This window comes from Hippopotamus amphibius, chromosome 1, assembly GCF_030028045.1.
Source record: "Hippopotamus amphibius kiboko isolate mHipAmp2 chromosome 1, mHipAmp2.hap2, whole genome shotgun sequence".
In the NCBI taxonomy this organism is placed as follows: Eukaryota; Metazoa; Chordata; class Mammalia; order Artiodactyla; family Hippopotamidae; genus Hippopotamus; species Hippopotamus amphibius.
In genome coordinates, this window is record NC_080186.1 from 126,667,983 (window position 1) to 126,683,153 (window position 15,171).

The 15,171-nt window shown below is 39.0% G+C and overlaps 2 protein-coding genes across 2 annotated transcripts in view; both read left to right on the plus strand.

Moving 5' to 3' along the window:
- Window positions 1-8,116, plus strand: part of LOC130849020 (zinc finger protein 354A) — a 31,069-nt gene extending 22,953 nt beyond the window's left edge. Inside the window, exon 5 of the mRNA XM_057727554.1 lies at window positions 5,988-8,116. Coding sequence (XP_057583537.1) covers window positions 5,988-7,552 — 1,565 coding nt within the window. The 3' untranslated portion in view covers window positions 7,553-8,116. The remainder of the gene's footprint in view (window positions 1-5,987) is intronic.
- The window catches only part of CLK4 (CDC like kinase 4), a 121,687-nt gene that overhangs the window by 16,668 nt on the left and 89,848 nt on the right, over window positions 1-15,171 (plus strand). The gene's annotated exons all lie outside the window — the stretch shown is intronic.

The following is a 15,171-nucleotide window of genomic DNA, read 5'->3' on the forward strand; positions in this document are numbered from 1 at the left end:
GCACACGGGCTATCTCTAGTTGCTGAGAGCGGGGTCTACTCTTCATTGTGGTGCTCAGGCTCCTCATTGTAGTGGCTTCTATTGTTGTGGAGCACAGGTCCTAGGCGCATGGGCTTCAATAGTTGCGGCACATGGGCTCAGTAGTTGTGGCTCATGGGCTCTAGGGCACAGGCTCAATAGTTGTGGCACACAGGCTTAGTTGCTCCATGGCATGTGGAATCTTCCCAGGGCAGAGCTTGAACCTGTGTCCCCTGCATTGGCAGGCAGATTCCTTACCACTGCGCCACCTAGGAAGTCCTCTTGTTTCTTGAGGTGGGATTGTATCTCTATGAATTTCCTCTTAGACCTGCTTTTGCTGCATCCTATAGGTTTTGGGTCATCATGTTTTCATTGTCATTTGTTTCTAGGTATTTTTTAATTTCCTCTTTGATTTCTTCAGTGATCTCTTGGTTATCTACTAGCATATTTTTTAACCTCCCTGTGTTTGTGTTTTTTACAGTATTTTTTTCTGTAATTGATATCTGGTCTCTTAGTGTTGTGTTTGGAAAAGATGCTTAATACGATTTCAGTGTTCTTAATTTTACTGAGGCTTGATTTGTGACCCAAGATGTGATCTAGCCTGGAGAATGTTCCATGTGCAATTGAGAAGAAAGTGTATTCTGTTGTTTTTGGATGGAATGTCCTATAAGTATCAATTAAGTCGAGATGGTCTAATGTGTCATTTAAAGCTGGTGTTTCCTTATTTATTTTGTTTGGATGATCTGTCCCTTGGTGTAAGCAGGGTGTTAAAGTCTCCTACTATTATTGTGTTACTGTTGATTTCCCCTTTTATGGCTGTTAGCATTTGCCTTATGTATTGAGGTGCTTCTATGTTGGGTGCATAAATATTTACAGTTGTTACATCTTCTTCGTGGATTGATCCCTTGATCATCATGTAATGTCCTTCCTTATCTCTTGTAATAGTCTTTATTTTGAAGTTTATTTTGTCTGATATGAGTATTGCTACTCCAGCTTTCTTTTGATTTCTATTTGCATGGAAATCTTTTTCCACCCCTTTGCTTTCAGTCTGTATGTGTCCTTAGGTGTTAAGTGAGTCTCTTGTAAACAGCATATGTATGGGTCTTGTTTTTGTATCCATTCAGCCAGTCTGTGTCTTTCAGTTGGAACCTTTAATCCATTTACATTTAACGTAATTATCGATATGTATGTTCCCATTACCATTTTCTTAATTGTTTTGGGTTTGTTTTTGTAGGTCTTTTCCTTCTCTTGTATTTCCTACCGGAGATGTTCCTTTAGCATTTGTTGTAAAGCTGGTTTGGTGGTGCTGAATTCACTTAACTTTTGCTTACCTGTAAAGCTTTTGATTTCTCCATCGAATCTGAATGAGATCCTTGCTTGATAGAGGAATCTAGGTTGTACATTTTCCCCTTTCATCACTTTAAGTATATTCTGCCACTCCCTTCTGGCCTGCAGAATTTCTGCTGAAAGATCTGCTGTTAACCTTATGGGGATTCCCTTGTATGTTATTTGTTGCTTTTCCCATGCTGCTTTTAATACTTTTTCTTTGTGTGTAATTTTTGTTAGTTTGATTAATGTGTGTCGGCATGTTTCTTCTTGGATTTATCCTGTATGGCACCCTCTGCACTTCCTATACTTGATTGACTGTTTTCTTTCCCATGTTGGGGAAGTTGGCAAATATAATCTCTTCAACTATTTTCTCAGACCCTTTCTTTTTTTCTTCTTTTTCTAGGACGCCTATAATTCAAATTTTTGTGCTCTTAATGTTGTCCCAGAGGTCTCTGAGACTGTCTTCAATTCTTTTCATTCTTTTTTCTTTATTCTGCTCCGTGGCAGTTATTTCCACCATTTTATCTTTCAGCTCACTTATCTGTCCTTCTGCCTCAGTTATTCTGCTATTAGTTCCTTCTAGAGTATTTTTAATTTCAGTTATTGTGTTGTTCATCACTGTTTGTTTGCTCTTTAGTTCTTCTAGGGCCTTGTTTCTTGTATTTTCTTTATTCTGTTTCCAAGCTTTTGGATCATCTTTACTATCATTACTTTGAATTCTTTTTCATGTAGTTTGCCTATTTCCTCATCATTTATTTGGCCTCGTGGGTTTTTATCTTGCTCCTTTGTCTGCAGGATATTTCTCTGTCTTCTCATTTTGTCTAATTTACAGTATTTGAGAGCTCCTTTCCCTAGGCTTCAGGGTCATAGTTCCTCTTGTTTCTGTTCTCTGCCCCCAGTGGTGAGATTGGTCCAGTGGCTGGTATAGGCTTCCTAATGGGAGGGGCTTGTGTCTGCGTTCTGGTTGGTGGAGCTGAATCTTTTCCCTCTGATGAGCAGGGCCATGTCAGGTGCTGTGTTTTTGAGTGTCCATGAGCTTAGTATGACTTTAGGTAGTCTGTGTGCTGATGTGTAGGTTTGTGTTCCATCTTGTTTGTTTGGTTCGAGGCGTCCATTGCTGGCAGCTGCAGGCAGTTGGGTGAAGCCAGGTCTTGGATTCAGATAGAGGCCTCTGTGAGAGCTCTTGGCGATTAATACTCCTTGGGGCTGGAAATTCTCTAGTGATCCAGCATCCTGAACTCAGTGCTCCCACCCCAGAGCCTCAGGCCCAGTTTCCCGTCAGGAAACTAAGAACCCTGCACATCGCTCATCATGGTAATAAAGGGGATTTTTTTTTTTTAAAAAGTAACAAAACCCAAGACAAATAGTAAAAATTAAAATCAAACAAAAACAGAAACAAGGAAATATACACACACAAAAGAAACAAAAACAGAACCAAATAAAACCAAAAGCAAGAGAACAAGCAGACAAACCAAAGAACCCAAGGATGAAACCAAACAATTAGAAAGAAAACTAATAAAAACACAAAACCAAAAAACAAAACCAAAGCAGAGTGCCAACTGAAGAATAAAGCAAAGAAACAGACTGCCAAAAATGGTGATAAAAGAAGAAAAGGGGAAAGAAGACAACAACTGAAAAGCAATGTAAAAATATAAAAAATAAATTAAAAATACAATAATAAGGAAAAGGGGGGTGGAATACAGAACAACAGAAAAGCAAAGTAAAAATAGAAGTATATGAAAAAAATTAAAAAATAAATAAAAGATATGTTGTAAAACACCAAGATTCCAAAAGCCAAAAAAAAAACTCCAAAAAACTGAAACTGCACAAAAAAACCCAAAAAACAGAACCAACAACTGAATGAATCAAAACATAATAAAAATATTAGTTATAATTATGTTTCCCTGGGGTCTTAGCTTTAGGTGTTGTTGCACACACCATGAGCCACAGCCCACCTCTGCCTCCCCAAGAGGCCCTCTTCTGCCGCTGAGCTGGTCTCTGAACCTGCTTTGGGCCCAGTGGGGACCACTCAGACTCTGATCTGGCCCAATTCCTACACGGGCTTGCCCGTAAAGTCCACAGCTGCCAGAACTAGACAGTTTTAATTTGTGGAAACACTCATTGTCTACTCAGATATGCCATAGATGTGGGGTCTACCTAGTTGATTGCGAGGATTTAATTTGCAGTTTGAGCAGCTGACAGATTTTCCATCCTCTTCCTTAGTCACCTGCCCCTGGGGTTCAGCTTTCGTTTTATCCCCTCCTCTGTGTGTGGTCCACCCACAGGATTCTGATCCTGAGGCTGCCTTGGAGCTCTTGGGTCTGCCCCAGGGAGGACAGGGCACAGAGGTGGTATGACTGCTTGGATCACGGGAGCCCCAGCATCACCAAATGTGCAGAGAAGCCAGCAGCCACAGATGCAAGAGATATGGCCCTAGTGAGGGCTTTTTCTGACGCCCAGCATAAGGCGCGTGAGGGCCAGCCCTGACAGGGCTTCTTTTATTGTTCATTGGCAGGCACTGGCCTTTGGGGAGAGAGGGGCTACAGTAGTGGCTCCATCCCCTGTGTGTGACTCAGCAGTAGCGCCCTGCTTCCATGGCAGTCTGGACTTCCTCCGTAGGCATTCCCTGCTGCAGATTTCCTCCCTCCCATCTCGCCCCAGGCCTTTTCTCCAATCCCCACGTTCCAGCTCCCAGCCCTCTTGCACACCTGTGAACACATGTCCAAGTCTGGGGCATGCAGGGCTGCAGTACAGACCCATCTGTGCGTTCCTCACTCTGTCCCACTTCACCCTTCTCTGACAGCCTCAAATGCTTCCCTTCTGTCCTAGTCAATTTCCCCGTCAGAGAGGGGGCCCTCCTCATTGGAGAGGGGGTTTACCCGAATTCAGGGATCTCTCCTCTGCTTCAGCTCCCCTGTCCTGGAGTGCAGGTCCTGTCCCACTTCCTCTCTTCTTCCTCCCTTTTTTTTTGTCCTACCCAGTTATGCAGCGTTCTTTATAGTCCTTTCCAGTGTCCAAGGTCTTTTGCCAGTGTTCAGCCAGTGTTCTGTGAGAACTGTTGCACCTATAGATGCATTTTATTCCTGATACATCTGTGGAGAGAGATGAACTCCACATCCTGCTACTCCTCTGCCATCTTAACTCTCCTTTCCCAATTTTTAAATTTATTGAATTTAATTCTGTTTTTTTTTTTATTGGCTTCATTGGGTCTTCATTGCTGCATACAGGTTTTCTCTAGTTGCGGCGAGAGGGACTACTCTTCAGTGTGGTGCATGGGCTCCTCATTGTAGTGGCTTCTCTTGTTGCGGAGCATGGGCTCCAGCTGCATGGGCTTCAATAGTTGCAACACATGGACCAATAGTTGTGGTTCACGGGCTCTAGAGTGCAGGCTCAATAGTTGTGGCACACAGGCTTTGTTGCTCCATGGCATGTGGGATCTTCCTGGAGCAGGGCTCGAACCCCTGTCCCCTGCATTGGCTAGTAGATTCTTAACCACTGTGCCACCTAGGAAGCCCCCTAATTCTGTTCTTTACCACATTATCATCAGCCATTTTTACCTTTTTGTGTTTATTCCAGTCTTATTATTGATCTTTGACTCTTTTCTATGCTGCTTACATAGCCTCTCTTGCTTGGTGCATGAGCAAGGCTGCTTTCTTATCTTGCAGCTTTTGGCTTTATGCCTACCTTTTGGCACCTATGTAGATTAATTGAGTAATTCCTTCCTGTTTGTACTGGCTGTGAAACCCTCCCATTGCTTGTACAATGTACTGTCCTAGAAGGCAACTTCTCCTACAGATGTTTGAATCCTGTGTGTGTGTGTGTGTGTGTGTGTGTGTGTGTGTGTGTGTGTGTGAAATTAGTATTAACATATAAGTAACAGAGTATTTGACATTGTTCAAATTAGGTATATATAAGTTATTAAGGAAGATTAACAAGCAAACGTTTTGTGTATAATTCAGATGCCATTAGAAGAATCTGTAGATTAATAGGGCATGCTAATCTGTTTGGAAAGAACATTTAGGGTAGAAAAGGAAAGTGAAATATATTTAGATATAGATAGGTAGATAAATATAATCACATATATAGAATATATATATATATTTTTTTAACACTGTGATGAGTACCTATAATAAGAGGAATGCACTATGGAAGCTCACAGTAAAGAAAGGACTCAGAGTTAACTTTTGAACTGAATCTGAAGAATACAAAGGAATTTAGCATGAGGAGAAAGGGATGGAGACTTTCCAGATTAGTAATGATTACACAAAGAAGAGAAATGTCATTAAGATAATTTAGGATTCTATCATGAGCTTTGGAGTCTGATCCCAGACTACCTTTTCCAATTGATGGCTCCTCTTTTAATCCCTCTTCTCCATTTTCCATTAGCCAATTCTCCTGAACATTCTTACACTCATCCTCTTTAAATGAGTTTGTTTAATCTTTTCTACACCCTGTTGTTCTCAGCTCCTGTTGATTGTTTCTCTGTACTGCTTAAATCTCCTGAGTTTTTCTTCTTACTATTTTTTGGCCAGATACCAAGACCTTATTTAAATACCATCAATATTCAGTCTATACATTTAGTCTCAGTAGCCAAATGCTGTATCACATGAAACATCTTCAGTTTCTTCTTTCCCCTCCAGGATGGAAGAACAGTTACAAAACTACAAAGTCAACTCAAACGCAAGGTTCTTTGTTTCAGGAGCTGATAATCAAAAAATCCAAAAGGAATGGACCCTGGGACTTCAAATCAGAAAACCCCTGCGTATATGAGGATAGATTTGAGAAAACGCAGGAGAAAAAAGAAAGTGATCAGATAGTTTCAATCACTCATAAAAAAAACCTCACTATAGAAAGAAAACATAAAAATACTGAATGTAGTCAAAACTTCAGCCCAAAGTCAGTCATTGTTAGGCAACAGATGGTTCCCAGAGAAAAAACCCCACCAAAATGTGAAATACAAGTAAACAGCTTCAAACAGAATTCCAATTTACTTAATCAACAAAAAATCAACACAGCCGGGAAACGCTATAAATGTAGTATATGTGAGAAAACCTTCATTAATACTTCATCCCTTCGTAAACATGAGAAAAATCATAGTGGAGAGAAATTATTTAAATGTAAAGACTGTTCAAAAGCCTTTAACCAAAGTTCAGCTCTTATTCAACATCAAATAACTCATACTGGAGAGAAACCCTATATATGTAAAGAATGTGGGAAAGCCTTCACTCTCAGTACATCCCTTTATAAACACCTAAGGACACATACTGTGGAGAAATCCTATAGATGTAAAGAATGTGGTAAATCCTTCAGCAGAAGGTCAGGCCTTTTTATACATCAAAAAATCCATGCTGGAGAAAACCCCTATAAATATAATCCAGGTAGGAAGGCATCTAGTTGCAGCACATCCCTTCCCGGGTGTCAGAGAATGAATTCCAGAAAGAAGTCCTATTTATGTAATGAATGTGGCAATAGCTTTAAGTCTAGCTCATCCCTTCGTTATCACCAGAGAATTCACACAGGAGAGAAGCCTTTTAAATGTAGTGAATGTGGGAGAGCCTTCAGTCAGAGTGCATCTCTTATTCAACATGAAAGAATTCACACTGGAGAAAAGCCTTATAGATGTAATGAATGTGGAAAAGGTTTCACTTCTATTTCACGACTTAATAGACACCGAATAATTCATACTGGTGAGAAGTTTTATAATTGTAGTGAATGTGGTAAAGCCTTAAGTTCCCACTCAACGCTTATTATTCATGAGCGAATTCATACTGGAGAGAAACCATGTAAATGTAAAGTGTGTGGGAAAGCCTTCAGACAAAGTTCAGCTCTCATTCAGCATCAGAGAATGCATACTGGAGAAAGACCCTATAAATGTAATGAGTGTGGGAAAACATTCAGGTGTAACTCATCCCTTAGTAATCATCAGAGAATTCACACAGGAGAGAAACCATATCGATGTGAAGAATGTGGGATATCTTTTGGCCAAAGTTCAGCTCTTATTCAACATCGGAGGATTCATACAGGAGAGAAACCCTTCAAATGTAATACATGTGGGAAAACTTTTAGACAAAGCTCATCACGCATTGCCCATCAGAGAATTCATACTGGAGAGAAACCCTATGAATGTAATACATGTGGGAAACTTTTCAACCACAGGTCATCTCTTACTAATCATTATAAAATTCATGTTGAAGAGAACCCCTAGTAAGTAGATTTGCATGTATGAAATTCTGAAACCAAAGCTCATCAGAATACATGAGGGTGATGTAATAAATGTAATGGATATGAAAAACCTTTCTATAATTTAGTCATCAGATAATTAATTCCAAGGATAACCTATGTAATAGATGAGGAAAGTGGAAAGTGTTCAAGCCTATCAGACACTTTATAATAACCTAAAATGAAGAATTCCCGACTGGAGACATCGACTTTGGGCATTTGTAAAATAATTGTTTTCTCTCTGCAGCAGTGTATGCTACATATCATATGTAATTGTTATAAACATCTGGGTGATGAGGGGAGGTGTGCACTGGATTTCCCATTAAAATAAACTGTAAACTGTTAATACTTTTTTTTAAAATAACTGACATTGGAATAGCATATAAAAGATGTGGTCAAAGAAATTATACATTTTTAGAGAAAAGGACCAAATAAAACAAAAATGTAAACTACCTCTCACTTTCTGGGGTTTGTCCTTTTCCTGACTTGATGTCAAACTTTGTGCATGGATTTCATTTACAAATAGAAATAAAAGTCTGTTCTCTGCTTCCTTTGTTCTTCTAGTAATTGCTAAAAATTGGAAATTTTCTACCCAATTAATGCTGTTCTAAGAATTTTTTTTTTTTTTTTGCTCTGAAGTCATTTTTTATGAAATTATACCTGCTATATACTGTGAGCTGTTATCTTAGGTATATTAAATGGAAAAATAAGCAATTTTCAAGTTTAAAGCTATTAAATTATAATATATACTATACATATATATTTAATAATATATATTCTAAATTCACAACAGAAGGAGCTGTCAAAAGTAGTTTACTGAATCTAGCATATGTGCCAAAATATTGAAAGATACATCAATCACTTCATGAAATAAAGAGTATTTTTTCCTACTTGGTGTTCTCTAGTGTCAGAGAATTTCAGGAAAACAAAAGGAGTAATTATAAACAACTCAGTAATTTGGTTGATTGTTTTAGTCCCAGCTTTGGGGCAGGTACTATACTACACACTGTCGTTCCAAATAAGAGGAAAAATAGAGGTGGGTAACACCATGACACCTTTGTTGAAACACAAGTATAGAACTAATGAGCAGGAGAATGGCAGATGTTAAAGTTTGAGTAGAAGGCAGAGGCCAGATAACAAAAGGCCTATTTGCCATGCTAAGAATTTTGGATTTTTTCCTAAAATTGGTAGTCAGTTTAAAATGTTAAGCAAGGAACATTGTCCTGGTAACAAGGTGTAGAGGATGTATTTAGGATGTGTTAAAGAAAGCTGTATAGAATGATGCCTAGAAATCTGGGCCATGGTAATTCAAGTGATAGGTGAATGAGAGCCCAAACTCAAGCAGGGACAGCCTATATGGAGAATAGGAGACAATATAATGTATTAGAATAAATACAGAGAAGACATGGTGTTCACAAGTAAACAGATGAGGTTGGTGAGTGAGAAGGCTCAGCTGACTCGCAGGTAGGGTTGCCAGGTATCCTGTGTATACTGGATATGTCTTGTATTGAATGATTTTGAACTGCATCCTGTATTGATTTTGTCAGGTCACTCTTATATAATCAGTTGTGTTTTTTACCAATAATGAAAATTGAGCAGTTAAAGCTATTTTTCTGCTCTAATAATTGGCATTTAAATTACTTAAGTGGCAGTGCTAGCTGAAAATTGTGTCTCCACAAAGATATGAACAGTCCTTTTTAATCTCTCCTATATTTGTGGCTGAGGAAAGACCAAAGTTGGGGGTGGGCGGGTGGGGAGAGAAGGTAACTGAGAATTGAAAGTCTTCTATATTTAAGAAAGGAAAAGATTAATCCACAAATGGGCAGAAGACCTAAATAGACATTTTTCCAAAGAAGACATGCAGATAGCCAACAAACACATGAAACGATGCTCAGCGTCACTAAACATTAGAGAGAATGCAAGTCAAAGCCACAATGAGGTATCACCTCACACGAGTCAGAATGGCCATCATCAAAAAACCTAGAAACAATAAATGTTGGAGAGGGTGTGGAGAAAAGGGAACTCTCCAGCACTGTTGGTGGGAATGTAAGTTGGTACAGCCACTATGGAAAACAGTTTGGAGGTTCCTTAAAAAAATAAAAATGGAACTACCATATGACCCAGTAATCCCACTACTGGGCATATACCCAGAGAAAACCATAATCCCCAAAGAAACATGTAGCATAATATTCATTGCAGCACTATTTACCATAGCCAGGACATGGAAGCAACCTAAATGCCCATCAACAGATGAATGGATAAAGAAGATGTGGCACATATATACAATGGAATATTAGCCATAAAAAGGAATGAAACTGAGCTATATGTAATGAGGTGGCTAGACCTACAGTTTGTCATACAGAGTGAAGTAAGCCAGAAAGAGAAAAACAAATACTGTATGCTAACTCATATATACAGAATCTTAAAAAAAAAGATACTGATGAACCCAGTGACAGAGCAAGAGTAAGGATGCAGATGCAGAGAATGGACTGGAGGACACGGGATTGGGGGGGGGGGGGGGGGGGGATGGGCGAAGGGGAAGCTGGGACGAAGTGAGAGAGTAGCATAGATGTATTTACACTACCAACTGTAAAATAGGTAGCTAGTGGGAAGTTGCTGTATAACAAAGGGAGATCAACTCGATGATGGGTGATGCCTTAGAGAGCTGGGACAGGGAGGATGGGAGGAGTCATGGGAGGGAGGGGATATGGGGATATATGTATAAATACAGCTGATTCACTTTGGTGTACCTCAAAAGCTGGTACAAGAGTGTAAAGCAATTATATCCCAATAAAGAGCTTAAAAACAAAAGGAAAAGATTTCTATTTGTCAAAATCTCAAGTTGTAAGCAAGTAATCACCATTAGTTACAGGTTACTTTGGATCAGTACACGTGCTCTGAAAATCAGCAACAGTGGCCATGCTTCTGACAGCAGCTTAATGAGAATGCAGCTTCTGAAAGTCAGTCAGTTGGTTACCATCCCATGCCTGTAGACAAGTCAGTCAGCAAATGCCTCACTCCAGTGTCCATACTTCTGAAAGTATGCCAGTCAGTAACAGCCTTATTTCATTGATTACACTAACATAACTGAAAGCCTGTCAATCCATAAACACTCCTGCTTCTCAAAATCCACTAATCCGTGGACCAAGCTTCCCAAAACCTTGTATAAGATCAGCTGTGGGTTTCTTTGGTGAGATTGTTCCTTGCAAATACAGCTCTCCCTTGCAGCCTACATGAAGTTCACCTTTTCTGCATCACATATCAAAGTTCAATTTATTGTTAATTTGCAACCACTTCAACAGTTCAACCCCAGTTTACTGTTATGACTTTAGCCTCATGAGTGACAAAAACATTAATGATGCCATGAGACTATCAATTTCAATATTTTCAATTCTTGTGATGTTTGCTATCATCTATTTTTTTTAAATGCTTTATTGGAATATAATTGCTTTACACTGTTGTGTCAGTTTTTGAGGTACACCAAAGTGAATCAGCTGTATTATACATATATCCCCATATCCCCCCCCATGACTCCCTTCCACCCTCCCTGCCCTGCCACTCTAAGTCACCACCTATCATCGAGTTTATCTCCCTATGTCATGCAGCAACTTCCCACTAGCTATCTATTTTACATTTGGTAGTGTATATATGTCAGTGCTACTCTCATTTCGTTCCAGCTTGCCCTTCGTCCCCCACCCCATGTCCTCAAGTCCGTTCTCTACGTATGCATCTTTATTCTTGCCCTGTCACTGGGTTCATCAGTACCATTTTTTTAAGATTCTGTATATATGAGTTAGCATACAGTATTTGTTTTTTTCTTTCTGGCTTACTTCACTCTGTATGACAGTCTCTGGGTCTATCCACCTCATTACAAATAACTCAATTTCATTCCTTTTATGACTGAGTAATATTCCATTGTATATATGTGCCACATCTTCTTTATCCATTCATCTGTTGATGGGCATTTAGGTTGCTTTCATGTCCTGGCTATTGTAAATAGTGCTGCAATGAACATTATGCTACATGTTTCTTTGGGGATTATGGTTTTCTTTGGGTATATGCCCAGTAGTGGGATTGCTGAGTCATATGGTAGTTCCATTTTTAATTTTTCAAGGAACCTCCAAACTTCATCTATTTTTTATTTGTTTATTTGAATCCCAAATGCAAGTGTAAACTCATGATTAATTTTCAGGACATTTGGTTATCTATTAAATGAGAAAAATAAATCCTTTTGAAACTTCTTCCACAGTATGAAACTGTTCATTCAATATAAAAAATGATAGAAAGTCATTTATAAACCAGTATCTATTAATAGCTAAACCTAAGAGCTATATGATTACCTCAACTATAAACAGACAAAATACATTTTCTGATTAAAACAAATTCAGTTGAAAATAAAATAATCACAGCAGAAGCTGTAATGATTGTCCACATTGTGTATCATCATTATCAGTCTTTTCAGCACAAGTGACTGATCAAACATACCAGGAGTATTTTCTGATTCTAAAGTTTCAAACAGATTTTAAGTGCCAGGATAAAATGCTGCAATAATAAAAAATGTAATATTACTATTCAGAGATTATTGAAGATCTAAAATGCCTCCTCTTTTTACAACACAGCCCAAGATGCAAGTAATCACAATACTGAAAAAAAAAATTCCCTTTGCTTGTATAATGCTTTTCTCATGAAAAAGTCTTGCTTAAAAGGCTGCTGCTCACTTATTGAGTTAATGAGAAGTGTACTGCTTTTAATAGAGATAATACAAACACAAATTTTGGTGGATGTGCAAAAGTGCAAACAATTTATTCAAAGTTGAACAGAAGTGTAGTGGATTCTATGCAAGGTGTTGGCTCTCCGGCCCGTATTCTGCATTTCTGCATAATTCTGCACAGACAACATCTGACATTCTGTTGACACTGGAGTAATTATTGTGAAACTGTTGCATTATTTCAGCACTTAAACATTTGAGCAGTTAAAGAATTTTTGTGATTTTGTTTGCATCTCATAATCTTCAATTTTCTAGCATTCGAAAACTTGTTTGGACTTCCTGTTTCAGCTACAACATGTAAACAGCTTGGAAGTGATCACTTGTATCCTTACAACAAGAAAAAGTTGGGCAGGCTGAAAATCAATGACTTTTATCTCTCTGATAACTGAGGTTGCTGGGCAGATTACAACACTGAAATCTGGAGAGACAGGCATACCCAGAGAGATACAGCCGAGATCTGCTTACCTGAAACAGAAACTACTGGAGCCATAAACTGGTAGAAACAGTTAAATGCTCGTTTTGATAAATTGCTAAAGATTGAGTGTGGACTGGCTTGAGAGTGACAAACTTCTAGGGGTCACCGTCTTAAGAGGTCCCCCACATTTCCAATGCCATTATATCCAGAAACCCTGTCGGATTTGCATGGTGGCGACCTGAGAAATATTCCCTCAGGGCTCTAGCAGAGGAAGGGTAACCATTGTGAAACACACCCAGAGTCTTCTCCACCAAAAATGCCTACTCTCTTGAGGAAAAGAGTTTATCAGAGTCTTATGCTAGCTGAGGTAAGGACAATCCTTCCATTTTAGCCCTCTCTAACCTTCCTGTCTCACTAAGGAGGAGAAAAACAAAGAGAATGAGTTGGGGGGAATCAAGAATAGAGACTGGGAATGCTGCAACCAGAGGAGGGAACACAGGGCAAGGAGCTAGGGAAAAAGCTGTACCACTGGATGAACATTTGCCCTAGACATAGGCCCGCTGAAACTGAGATTTAATTGGAAGATTATAGAATCCTCCTCCTCCACCCCCACCCCACCCCACAGCTTGCCACCACACCAACAACACTGGATTACAGCAGAAAGAGCAACAAGATACAGACTCTCCTTGAGGAGGAGTGTTTGGGAAGTGTTTAGTGTTTGGAGCTTCTGGCACCTATGGTTGCCCAGCTCCTAGCCAAGTTAACATAAATGTAGCAGGATAAAGCACCATGACCATGTGGGATTTATCCCAGAAATTGAAGATGTATACAACATAAGAAAATCAATCGATATAATACACTGCATTAGTAGAATGAGGGCAAAACACAAACACACACACACGCACACACATACACACACCCATCTTGATGCAGGAAAAGCATTTCACAAAATTCAATACCCTTTTATGATAAAATTACTGAACAAGCCAGGAGTAGGAGGGAGTATCCTTAACAAGATAAAGTACATTAATGAAAAATCCACAGCTAACGTTGTATTGAATAGTGAAACACTGACAGCTTTCCCCCTAATTTAAGGAGCAAGATAAGGATGCCTGGCTTTGCCACTTCTATTCAACACTGTACTGGAAGTTGTGGTCAGAGCAGTTAGGCAAGGAAAAGAAATAAAAGGCATCCAAACTCTAAAGGAAGAATTTTCTCAATTTGCAAATGACATGACTTTATATATAGAAAAGCTGAACAACTACCAACAATCAATTAGAACTCATAAATAAGTTTAGCAGTGTTTCAGGATACAAGATCAGCATGTAAAAATCAGCTTTATTTCTATATGCTAGTAATAGAAAATTTAAAAGGAAATTAGGGGCTTCCTAGGTGGCACAGTGGTTGAGAGTCTGCCTGCCAATGCAGGGGACACGAGTTCGATCCCTGCTCCAGGAAGATCCCACATGCCGCGGAGTGGCTGGGCCCGTGCGCCACAACTATTGAGCCTGCACTTTAGAGCCTGTGAGCCACAGCTTTTGAGCCCATGTGCTGCAACTACTGAAGCCCACGTGCCTAGAACCTGTGCTCCACAGCGGGAGAGGCCACAGCAATGAGGAGCCCACACCCCACAACGAAGAGTAGCCCCCACTCACCACAACTGAAAAGAAAGCCCACGCACAGCAAAAAAAAAAAAAAAAAAAAAAACCAACACAGCCAATAACATAAATAAATAAATGTATTAAAAAAAAGGAAATGAAAGCAATTTCATGGATAATAGCATCAAAAAGGATAACATACTTAAGGAGAGATTTAACCAAGTAAGTCCAAGACTTGCACACTGAAAACTACAAAACATTGCTGAAATATATTAAAGAATACCTAGACCTAAATAAATGGAAAGACATTTGATATCCATGGATTGGAAGACATAATATTGTTAAAATGACAATACTACCAAAATGATCTACAAATTCAATGCATATCACTATCAAAATTCCAATAGCCTTTTTGCAGAAATGGAAAAGCAGATCCTAAAATCCATGTGCAATTGCAAGGGATCCCACATAGTGGAAAAAAATTTGGAAGAAGAACACTTCCCAGGTTCAAAACTTAAAGCTACAGTAATAAAAAAAAAAAAAAGTGTGTATTGGCATATAGAAAAACATACAGCTTAATGGAATCAAATTGAGAGCCTACATATCTATTGTCAATTGATTTTTGACGAGAATAAAAAGACCATTCAATGGGGAAAAATATAGTCTCTACAATGACTAGTGCTGAGACTACTGGGTATCCACGTGCAAAAGAATGAATCTGGACCCCTACCTCACAATAAATATAAAAATTAACTCAGAATGAATCAAAACCTAAATGTAAGTGCTAAAACTATTTTAAAAACTATAAAATTCTTCAAAGGAAA